Raw genomic sequence first — 11,972 nt, 5'->3', positions numbered from 1 at the left:
TAATATATAACTTGTGCGTTTGCACCAAATTTATAAATGCAGTATGCATTACACAACCAAGACTATCACCCAACATTAAGAATTAAATTCAAAATTTTAAGTACTTACCATACAAAATAAATAATAAATACATCTATTAGAGGAAGAACTCATTTAGGTCAAGATCAATAGAGATGAGGCCCAGCTAGAGCACTGCAGAAACAGCAAAAGGGATTTGGGAGGCTTTTCTAGCCTGGCACAAGCTTCCAAAGGGCAAAAGCTGGAAAGAGACTTTTGTTGAACCTAGCACATGAGACCCAGAGATCCAATTCCTGTTGAAGTCAATGGAAAGATTGCCATCAGATTTCAACAGGATTTGGTTCAGGCCCTAAATGATTTAGAGCAAAATCTGTTGTGGCTATTCAGGGCTTTGTTACCACATTTTGTACCCTCACAAGGTTCACTGCCAATGAACTTTGCATTAAAAAGAAAACTGTAAAGCACAGCTACTTCTAGTAGATTTATTAATGTTACATTGTGGCTTTTTATATAAATCTTAGGAAGTTCTAATACAAGCAAGAAACCCACTTCAGCACCTTCTTTCCACAATGAAAGCAAGAGAAAATTGGGTACTTTTAAACAAAGAACTTTATAAAGTGCTTATGAAAATTACAAACAGTCAAAATTAATATGATTTAAATCAATGTTCATTTTGCTGTTGAAGAACGAAGGAGAACACTTTGATTTGTTCATTAATCTTTATGCCAAAATCGGAAGTGTCTTTCAAATCAGTAGTTTGGTCCAGTGCAGTTCTTAAAAAAAGAAAAAATGTTTCCCACAAATAAATAAATCCATTCTTTAACCCCTTTAAAGTAACAGTACCCTAAAAAAGCACCAAATTCTTTGCAACAACTGTATTCTTTAAATAGGCCCACAAATCATACATTTAATTCCAGTTAAATGCAAAAAAAATAATAAATCTTTCACTTTGTTACATATTCACATCAATTGCAGCACAAAAAATACGTATTGAAAAAATTAAAGAGAAAAAATTAAACTTTTGCTTTCTAGCAATAACTAGTGCATTGAATTTTGATTTTTCTTCAGTGCAAACATAACACTACATCTTGATCCCACCTTCCAGATTCAGAAGTGTGAAGAATGCCCATATTGGTTCACCCCTTGTTGTGGCTGGTTACCTAAATAACAAAAATAAAGCAAAGTGTTTACGTGTGTTGTGTGCACTGTACAAAATTATAAATGAAGAAATAAATACCTATATTTCAAATCACCATAGCAAGCAATAAAGAAGGCTCAGAACAATCCATTCAGAAAATGAATACTTTTCAATGCTGAACAGTTGCAAATTAAGGGCTGGATTTTGCACACCCATCACAAACAAAATTCCAGGGAAGCTTTGCCTGCTCCAGGATTGCAGGATGGGCCAAGATGAACTTTCAAACAATAATTACGTGCAAGCAAATGACATGCCTAAAATGATAAAGTAAAAAGCAACTATTTTGTAATACTTGTTTTCCTGGGTAACCCACATTTCTTTGATAGTCTCATCAATTTCTGCAGCATTTAACCTTTCATTAAAAAAAGGGAAGACGCCTCACCTGTATTTCCCTGATCCACATGTGAATCACACTGCCCCTCTCTGAAAGGGTGGCTCATTGCTTCCAAGAAAGTATCCTACATCCTTTTTCAACACCCTGCAGGTGGGCAGGATGAGTGCAGATACACGTAAGCCCCTTCTCATCATATGGAGATTTGAGAGAAAAGATAATATAGTCCCAGACCCCATTAACTTCATGCTGTGCCTTTAAGCAGGCAAGGGTTGTCCTACAGCAGTTTGGCTTCAGTGGAGTCATGGACGATGGGGACACAACTAGTGGGTGGTTGGACCCTCAGGGAATCAGCAGAATTTGTGGGTGACCAAACCCTGGTCCCACTCTCAACCCCACATTGGACAAACATCTTTGCAAGAAGACTCTCTTGGAAATTTTATCCCCTTTCGTAATCCTTTAGATCCTTCCTGCATGAAGAAAAATTCTAGATCTTCTATCTGAAGGAAGTTCTTATCATCTGAAGGGAACTTTCCAAATGTAAACCAGTGCAAAAGGATTTCCTGAGTCTGTAGATAGACTGAAACACTATAGACCCAAGAGGTATGAACTGCTTTCATTTATTAATTACTATTGCTTGGGTGTTTCCTCTAAAACCTAATGTTGATAAGTATAACGCTAGACTTGCTCATCACTGAGGCCTCAGGATTGCAAATATTCACAGATGTGCTTAATTTTACTACTGTGAGTAGCCCTACTGATTTCAATATGACTCCTCATGATAATAAAGTTAAGCATGTAAGTGTTTCCAGGATTAATAGATTCTAAGGCCATTGGGACCATTGTGATCATTTAGTCTGACCATAGAATGTCCCCAAAATAATTCTAGAGCATATCTTTTAGAAAAACATCCAATCTTGATTTAAAAATCGTAAGTGATTGAGAATCTATCACGACTGTTGGTAAATTACTCTGTTAAATAATTACGCCTTATTTCCAATCTGAATTTGTCTAGCTTCAACTTCCAGAACCCAACTAAACTGAAGAACCCATTATTAAATATTACTTCCCCAGATAGGTACTCGTAGATTGTAATCAAATTACCCCATAACCTTCTCTTTGTCAAGATGAATAGATTGAGCAACTTGAGTCTCTCTCTCTCTCTCTCTCTAAGGCATGTTTTTTAATCCTTCAATCATTCTTGGGCTCTTTTTTGAACCTGCTTTAATTTAATCAACATCCTTCTTGAACTGTGAGCACCAGAACTGGACACAGTATTCCAGCAGTGGTCACACCAGTCCTAAATACAGAGGTCAAATAACCTCTCTCCTACCCAAGATTCCCCTGTTCACGCATCCCAGAATCACATTCGTTCTTTTGGCCACAATGCCACATTGGGAGCCCATATTTGGATGATCACCCATGACCCCCAAATCTTTGTCAGAGTCACTGCTTCCGAGGACAGAGTTCCCCATCCTGTTAGTATGGTCGACACTCTTTGTTCCCAGATGGAAACATTTACATTTAGCCTCATTAAAAGGCATTTTGTTTGCTTGCACCCAGTTTACTACATGATCTGGATTGCTCTGAATCAGTGACCTATCCTCCTCTTCGTTATTTATGACTCCCCCAATTTTTGTGTCACCTGCATACTTCATCAGTGATGATTTTATATTTTCTTCGCATTCACTGATAAAGATGTTAAATTGTGTAGAACCAAAAATCGATCCCTGTGGGACCCCTACTGGAAACACACCTACTTGATGACAATTCCCTGTTTAGAGTTACATTAGAAGGCCTATCGGTTATCCAGCTTTTAATCCATTTAATGTGTGCTATGTTAATTTTATATTAACATATAATCTGGCACCAAGTCCACTGCCTTACAGAAGTCTAAGTATATTTCATCAGCTCTATTACATTTATTAACCAAATTTGTACTCTGAAAGGAAAAAAGGTATCAAGTTAGATTTCACTGAGAGGGTGGAATCCTGACCCCAGGGAATCCAATGGGAGCTTTGCAATTGACTTCAGTGGGGTGAGGATTTCACCCATGATTTTTTAAGTCAGAAACATCCAGCTAATTTAGTTCTGCATACTGGTAAGTATTGTACCACCTATATTTTCCCCCATCTGAACCTTATGGATAAGGAGTTGAGGGGAAAATAAATTCTACGGACCAACTATAAATTAACAGATTATGAGGTTCCAATACTTAACTGGCTATTACTAATAGACAATATTTATTCTTCTCTTTCTTTTTTTCTTCCGAACGTAGTTTAGAGAAAAAATTTCCAGCACTCAACAGGTGGGAGCTTCTCCCAACCATAGCAGTTCCACAGCATTAATATCTTGAATATGAAGCAACCCTGGAATCGTAGTATTCTGCATAACATAAATGAGGCCACTCAAAGCAAGATTACTTAATCACGCATACTTGATCTAGCAGGATGTTGATACTTGCAATTGATTAGAAAAAATAATGGAATTGTCAAAATGCTTTTCTTAACTACTAATGAAAAACAGTTCTCCTCTGGGACCCAAGTGCAAGTCCATTCTGCAGTCCTGATTTTAGGGGTGCTGTGATAATTGGGCCGATAACCTCACAGTTAGGGTAAACTTAACTGAAAAACATGAGTACAAGCTCATAAGCTGTCACAATAACCTATAACAACAGATGTTAATGGGAAAAGGTACAAAAGGGCCTTACTGATATAACTTAAGGTATGGGTTGAGATCATGCGTGGTAAACAAGATAAGTGTGGAACCAGAAATCGGTGCGTCAGAAACTAGACCTACTTGGTGGACAGAACAATGAGAGGATGAACTATTCTGGCCACTATTCCCTTTGTGGGTCCTTCAAGAAAGAGAAAATCTGGCTACTGGAGCAAGCTTCACCATCATCATGACTGCCACCCACACTCTCTCCTGAGACCCCACACCTTTACTGTCCTGATCCTGGGAGAGGTCTTGACCAGACCAGGGCAAAGAGAGGGACCCAAATGACACTGCCACTCTACCAGCTCCAGTCGAATCCCGTAACACCACTTAGGATAAAATGGATCAGATGTTAGACACAACAGCAGCAGCTCCAACCCATCTCAACCAACTTCTTCTCTTTTCCCCAAAGGGACAGTTATTACCAACTTTGATATCATCTAAAAGACAGTCGAACAAGGGGGTTTTTCCTTCTAAAAATTCTCTCCAGCTAAAGGGAAAGGGAACAAAGGATGTTGTTAAAGTGAAGGCCTTATTTAATACTTCACATTTCAAATGTTTAACTGTTTTTTCCTTCTTTCCTTTATGTTTAATAAAAGATTAAAAGGATTTTTAATAGCGTGTGTCATGTGCTAAGCAGGGTGAGGTCTCTATATACCAAACCCTGGATCTGGGTTAACACTGTTTAATGTTAGACAATGACTGAGTTATAGTTAACACCTTTGGCCCAGATGTTCCATTTAAATTAATACAACAGGAGCATACATTTCTCTGCGGAATTGGCTACTCCATTAACAAATAGGTTGACATCTAGCTAACTACAGTCAGATCAAAACTTCTGTGAAAAGCTTGCCAATGAATAAAGATTGTTTTGAACATCTTTTAAAGATGAAAATAGTGACACCATATTTTAAGCCCTTTATCAATCCATAAAGTTAGTATTCTGACCAGAAAAACCACTAGCTTACTTCTAAAAATGTAGGGCCTGATCAATAGAAGGTCTGAGTAACCTCTGCTCCAGCTGGAATTCCACAGGAGACATGAGTGCTCAGAATCTATCCAGATCAGACCCTTGAGTAGTCATTTAGTTGCATATCTTTTTCCAATGGAGCAGAGGTGGGCAAACTACAGCCCACAGGCCCCCAAGCTCCTGGCCCAGGAGGCTAGCCCCTCCCCTGCTGTTCCCCCTCCCCCGCAGCCTCAACTCACTGCACTGCCAGCACAACGCTCTGGGCGGCGAGCCCTTGGGGCAGCCTGGGTGGCGTGGCTGCCTGTTCTGGTGCTCTGAGCGGCGCGGCTGTAGCGCCACCAGCCACTGGTGCTCCAGGCAGCGCAGTAAGGGGGAAGGAGTGGGGGGGCTGGATAGAGGGCAGGGACGTTCAGGGTGGTGGTCAGGGCAGCCAGAGGGCAGGGAACATGGGGGCAGGGGTCCTGGGGGGGCAGTCAGGGGCAGGGGTTCTGGGAGTGGTCAGAGAGAAGCGGTGGTTGGATGAGGCAGGTGTCCTGGGCTGGGGACAGTCAGAAATGAGAGGAGTGGTTGGATGGGGCGGTGGGGGCAGTTAGGGGTGGAGGGTCTAGGGGGGGTCAGGGGATAGGGAGCAGGGGATGGATGAGGCAGGAGTCCCGGGGGGGCTGTCAGGGGGCGAGAAGCAGGGGAGGTTGGATAGGGGGCGTTGGCTGGGCGATGCCTGGCTGTTTGGGGAGGCATAGCCTCCCCAATCTAACCCTCCACACAATTTTGGAATCCCGATGTGGCCCTCAGGCCAAAAAGTTTGCCCGTCCCTGAACTAGAGACTCTATCCTCAGTTCTCATAGGGCAGGGGTTAGCAACCTTTCAGAAGTGCTGTGCCGAGTCTTCCTTTATTCACTCTAATTTAAGGTTGTGTGCGCCAGTAATACATTTTAATGTTTTTAGAAGGTCTCTTTCTAGAAGTCTATAGTATATAACTAAACTATTGTATGTAAAGTAAATAAGGTTTTTAAAATGTTTAAGAAGCTTCATTTAAAATTAAATTAAAATGCAGAGCCGCCTGGACTGGTGGCCAGGACTCAGGCAGTGTGAGTGTCACTGAAAATCAGTGCGCGTGCTGCCTTTGGCACGCGTGCCATAGGTTGCCTACCCCAGTCATAGGGACTGGTCCCGCTGAAATAATGCTTCTGTTTAAAAAATAGATGAATAAAGATTTGTAGACATTGAATATGGGTAATTCACTGGCACTGTACAACACTGGAACTTTGAATGCCCCAATTCCTGGTAATCATAGCAGGCCCCATACTCATTATTTTATATCTTACATTTACAACCTGTCCTGGAGGATTAAGCTTTTTTTAAAAAATTATTGCAGTAAAATGTAATATTTTTATCTAGCAACACATGAATTGCCATACTGGATCACACCAGGGGGCATATAGTCTGAGATCTTGTCTCCGACATCCCTAATGGAATAACCTGCCCATGGGCGATGTTTTTTTTATCTAACCCCCATCGCTCTCTGGTTGGTTTATACCCTGAAGCATAAGGGGGCATTACATTCCTTATACATTTCACTAGATGTACAAATCTCATACTCTTTTAGAACGCTGCTCACCTCAGTGATGTTATGTATCAATAAGCTCCAGGGGTGGCAGTGTAGAGTGGTAGTTCCTTTTATTGGTTTTTAATTTGTTGCCTTTCAATTTTACTGGCTGTAACTTAGTTCTTGGAGAGATGCGCCCAGTTTATCTTCTAAATACTATGATATGTTACATAACTTCTTATTCATCTCCTCCCTAAACTAAAACCTTAACATAAGAATGGCCGTACTGGGTCAGACCAAAGGTCCATCCAGCCCAGTATCCTGTTTACCGACAGTGACCAATGCCAGGTGCCCCAGAGGGAGTGAACCTAACAGGCAATGATCAAGTGATCTCTCTCCTGCCATCCATCGCCATCCTCTGACAAACAGAGGCTAGAGACACCATTCCTTACCCATCCTGACTAATAGTCATTAATGGACTTAACCTCCATGAATTTATCTAGTTCTCTTTTAAACACTGTTATAGTCCTAGCCTTCACAACCTCCTCAGGTAAGGAGTTCCACAGGTTGACTGTGGGCTGCGTGAAGAAGAACTTCCTTTTATTTGTTTTAAACCTGCTGCCCACTAATTTCATTTGGTGGCCCCCTCTTTATTATAATTATATTATATTATAACCTTTTCAGTCTCTTGAAAGGAAATCTTTACTCTGATGCTGGTTGAAATTTTAATTTTCAAAAGAAAACTAATGTTTTTTGTTTTGTTCAAAAAGACTCACTTTTGAATGAAAAAACAAAAAAAATTTTCTAAAAAACATTTTGTTTTGAAAAATCTAAGTTAGGTTAGAAAAATTTCATTTCCCACCTCAGGTTTTTTTGCCTTTCCCCTCTCCTCCCCTTCCCCCCCTCCCCCCCCAGAGAAGGGGGAAAAGACGGACGGGGAATTCAAAATGAGTTTTTTCTTTTCCACTTTTCTCAAACCTTTTCCAGTAGAAAAAGGGATAAAAATGTGCAGGGGGAAATAAAAAACCCCAAACTCAAGATATTTTTTCTCTAAATGTGCTGAAATTTCCAGAAAGAAAAAAGACAGGAGAAAAGGAAAAAGGAAACAGAGTGGAAATTTCCCCACTATTTCAAATCAAACAAAAACAATAAAAATATTTGGTTTCATTTTTTGAAATATACCATTAAGAAATTTTTCCAAAAAATGAAAAATTTAGTCAAAGACCGGTCTTGATGTGCACACACTTACAGTTGTGTAAATAATACAATAAATTTGTCAAAGAGTTTGAAACATGACCAAGAAATAGCTGGAGAAAAACCAGGAACACATTCAATGCAATGATGTTCCTGATTTATCCTCACAATTGAAAATAGGACATGGAAGGAGAAAACAACATTGACTGAACTCAGGATGGCAAACAATTAGGCCCCAATCCTGAAAATGACTCAGTCTGGACCTCTGTGCAGACCTGTGGGAAGCAATGGATGTGCTGGTACTAAGTCACATACAGAATCTGATCTTCAGTGTTTGTCGTTGTATCATTTTCAGAACTGTCCTTTTACTAGAGACCAGAACTGAAGGTGTCAATAGAACGATATACTTACATTTTCATGTTTCTTGTTTTAAATATGGAAAAGAAACTGCAGAAAAATAGATGCCTCTTATAGATGGGCATACTTACTAGAGAGCTGTTTTTGGAGTTGTCTGACTAAAGCAGCTGTCTGCTGTTGCTGCTGTGTCTGCTGCAAACCTTGTCTTGGAAACTGCAACAGTAATACCAGAGAAGATGAAAAATGCTCACACAGTTCAGAATGATGCATCGTCTTATCAAAAGAGCATGGTATATGCCTCTCAAAACACACAAAGGGAAAGCTAAGGTTTATATTATATCTATATATTAAAGAACAGCTAACATGCTGAATTTAACATATCACAGTAGGTATTAATGAACTGGGGACACAGGAAATCCTTCCTGGACTACCTGGCTCACCAATCCCTAGCCTGAGTAGTAAGCAGTTTGTAAAAAACATCAGGACTGAATATGTATAATACCCTGAACACACCTCCCAAACAGCCATCACACTGGCACTCAAGGGAAATGCACTTCTTGTGTTGTTACTGTAGACATTGGAGGATGACGAGAATGGGCCAAGGCCCTTTCAGATTCTCTCCACTTCCTTCTCCATCACCTCTCTTTAATTTCCAGTTTGTCTCCAAATCTTTGGTGTCCCACTTCTGTCACTAATATGTTTACATTGCAGCTGGGAGCTTACATCCCAGCATAGCTAGACAGACACACTTGTTTGCTTGAGCTAGTGCACTCAAAATAGCAGTGTAGCCAAGGGCAGTTTTCTGAGTACAAATCCACTGGAAACCTTCAAACATACTCAGGCAACTAGCCCAAGCTGCCACTCCTGCCAGCCACCCCCAGCTACATTTTTTTAACATGCTAATTTAAACAGAGCTAGCGCTTGTCTGTCTGCCCAAGCTGTGAAGCATACTCCCAGCTGCAATGTAGATGCTGGGAAGCAAAACCCAACAACAGAGGTTTGGGGCACGCACAGAAAATAGACAAGGAGATAGAAAATTCTATGTAACAAAACAAAATGCGCCAATGAAGCTCTGGAGCTTGTGCAGACCCTGCTGTCACCAAGGCTACTGTTCCTTGGAGAGAGAGATAATTTAAGAGCATTTATACATATATTTGTCTTTCATATTCTGGAAGTCAGAACTGCTCAGACTGTCCTATCACACCCTACGGAGATGCAGATGTTTCTTTTCAGTTTCCCGAAGTGTTAACTGTAAAAAGAAAACAAAACCTTCTCACCTCCTGAATATCCCATATGCAACTGGCAACAAAAGCAACTAGAAAGAGACATTTCTGGAGATTGATGATGACAGAACATGACAAAATTGTTAGTAATAAACGGTGAAGACACATGGAACAAAGAGTGTTGAAGTTTATACAATAAATTATGTATTGGTCTCTAGCATCTTCTAAATTTCCCATTGAGTTATAAGATTTCATACATGCATCCAGCCAGTCACAAGGCATAGATTCAGTCTTCTTCTGCAAATAGACCATCCATCATTCCTACCTATGCAGTGAATGGCATTCATCCAGGAAAGTATTTTAAGTGATTTGATCATCTGCCCTGTCCAAAGCTGATAAAAGGTCTGTTGGTTTTGATTGTATCATTTGAAAGTAACAATTATGTTTTGACGAAGTGTAATAATTAAAATGTCTGGTACTAGTGTGTGTGTGGCAGGGGGAGAGGGGAGATGATGCTTTTTCCACTATGACACTACTTCAAATGAAATTAAAGATAAGCACAAAATGGCCTGATCCTCCAGGGTTCTGCACACAACTTGGTAGGTGGTGATTGTGTCCTCAATTCCCTTTGACTTCAGTGGGAACTGAGGATGCCCAGCACCTTTCAGGATCAGACCAACTCTGCCCATATGAAACAAAATAACAAGGATGAGCCTGACTCTGATCATGCTTATGCCAAGAAGAATCAGGTGCAAGTTCTTTCAAGTAAATGGAATTACACCAATAGAAAACTGGTGGGAGATAAATTAAGGGCTAAATTCTGCTCTCAGTTACTCTGGGGTTAGACCAATGTTCTTTCATTGACTTCAGTGATGTTACTCTGTATCTATACTGGCACAAGATCAGAATTTGGCCCTAAATTAGTCTTTCCATCAACATGCATTGCTTCTCTAGCCCTTCTACATAGGAGTCTGCCCGTGTCACTAAAAGCTGTGTAGGGTAGACAAAGCCTTACTAAGGATATCTTTGGTGTGAAAGGCTTTGCTAAAGAAATATTGTAATAGAACTGCCACAACACCCACTCTTGGAATTTGGGGTCATGACCCCTGTAAACCAGGTTACAAAAGAAAAATGTTTCAAGTCCCACTTCCTGCAGCCTCATGCAAATGGTAAACAACAAAACAGGGTAATTTTCCTTAAGCTTAGACCAAATGAATTTTTTTTTAAAAGGGTCCTTTCAATGATTACACTGAGCCTCTGTGAACCAGTATGGTCCTTCTAAATAAGCTAGGAAGTTTCTCTTCAATGCGGGTCTGGGTCGGATTCAGAAGCCTCCTGGGCTCACAAAAGACAAGAGGGGCTTTCTCCTCCTTTTCAGAAGCACCTTTCAGCCACCCTGAAAAACTCTCAGAGCACAAAAGATCATTTTAATTGTTTACAAATCTATTTTACGTAGAGCTTTGTGTTGTGCTTATTGCAGGTAAAAGACAGCTGGGAGATGTATTTCAGTGTCAAGAAAATACAAAGAATAGCTACCAGTGCTGGGAGTGCGGCTATCAGCACTGTAGCACTATCAAAACAGCGCTGAAACGTGTATTGCTCAGGTTACGGGTTTTCACACCCCTGAGCGAAGAAAGTTTCAGCGCTGTAAGTGGCAGTGTAGACAGACCATAGATGATTAATACTTTTTCTGCCAGACTCAAAGGCCCTGGTCACAGCTTGTTTAGCTGTACAGTAAATGTCATAATCACTATTACTTCATGAGCCATATCAAAGATCATATTGTAAATCTAATGAAAAGTATTTATTGCATGTTATATGGTACAATCTTCAGCTCCTAACTGCAGTTTCAGGAGGAGCTGACAGACATTCAAAATGCACAAGTTACGCCTATGATGATAAACCAGCTACCTAAGAAGAGGGCTAGACATCCAATTTAAACACAATACAATTTGGTAACTTGGCTCCCCAGAATACACAAACTCTAGTTCAAAAACTCAGGATGCACAATTTAGCACTAAGGGCTGATATTTTCTTTAAACTTGCTCATTTAAAATTCCAGTGTAAAAACACAAATGTAGTACATGGTAAAACAACATGTTTGCAGAAAATTACTCAATGGTATGGGAAGAGACTAGGTCATTCAAATGTTTTTACTGAGACACTTTCATACTTTAGATGTAATGAAAGGTTCCAGTGTTACAGACTAACAAAGAAATATTCTGAACGTTACTATGATTATTTGGTACTCTCCATGCAACTGCAGTACATGACCAAACAGAAAAATGCATCTCTACAGGGTTACTATATGCTCAAGTCCTAACAAAACAAAAAAGAAGAGCTAGAACACACTTCCAGCACTATGCCATTACTCTGTTCTGGCTCCCCACAAAAACACCAGAACAGCCTTTCAGAGT

General features: G+C 40.2%; 1 protein-coding gene across 3 annotated transcripts in view; it reads right to left on the bottom strand.

Annotated features, from left to right (window-relative positions):
• Positions 1–28: 28 nt before the first annotated feature.
• Positions 29–11,972, bottom strand: part of MED12L (mediator complex subunit 12L) — a 300,960-nt gene continuing 289,016 nt past the window's right edge. For 2 of the 3 annotated variants that reach the window (XM_045029735.1, XM_045029736.1), the window contains 2 exons: positions 8,464–8,545; positions 32–1,178 (listed from right to left, as the gene is read on the bottom strand). In XM_045029735.1, coding sequence (XP_044885670.1) covers positions 1,126–1,178; positions 8,464–8,545 — 135 coding nt within the window. In that variant the 3' untranslated portion in view covers positions 32–1,125. Of the gene's footprint in view, positions 1,179–8,463; positions 8,546–11,972 lie in introns of all 3 variants that reach the window. The other variant, XM_045029734.1, reaches the window with a different exon arrangement.

Source organism: Mauremys mutica, chromosome 9 (assembly GCF_020497125.1).
Source record: "Mauremys mutica isolate MM-2020 ecotype Southern chromosome 9, ASM2049712v1, whole genome shotgun sequence".
Taxonomy (NCBI): domain Eukaryota; kingdom Metazoa; phylum Chordata; order Testudines; family Geoemydidae; genus Mauremys; species Mauremys mutica.
The sequence above is the reverse complement of the archived record's forward strand: the minus strand, read 5'-3'. Positions and strand labels throughout refer to the sequence as shown.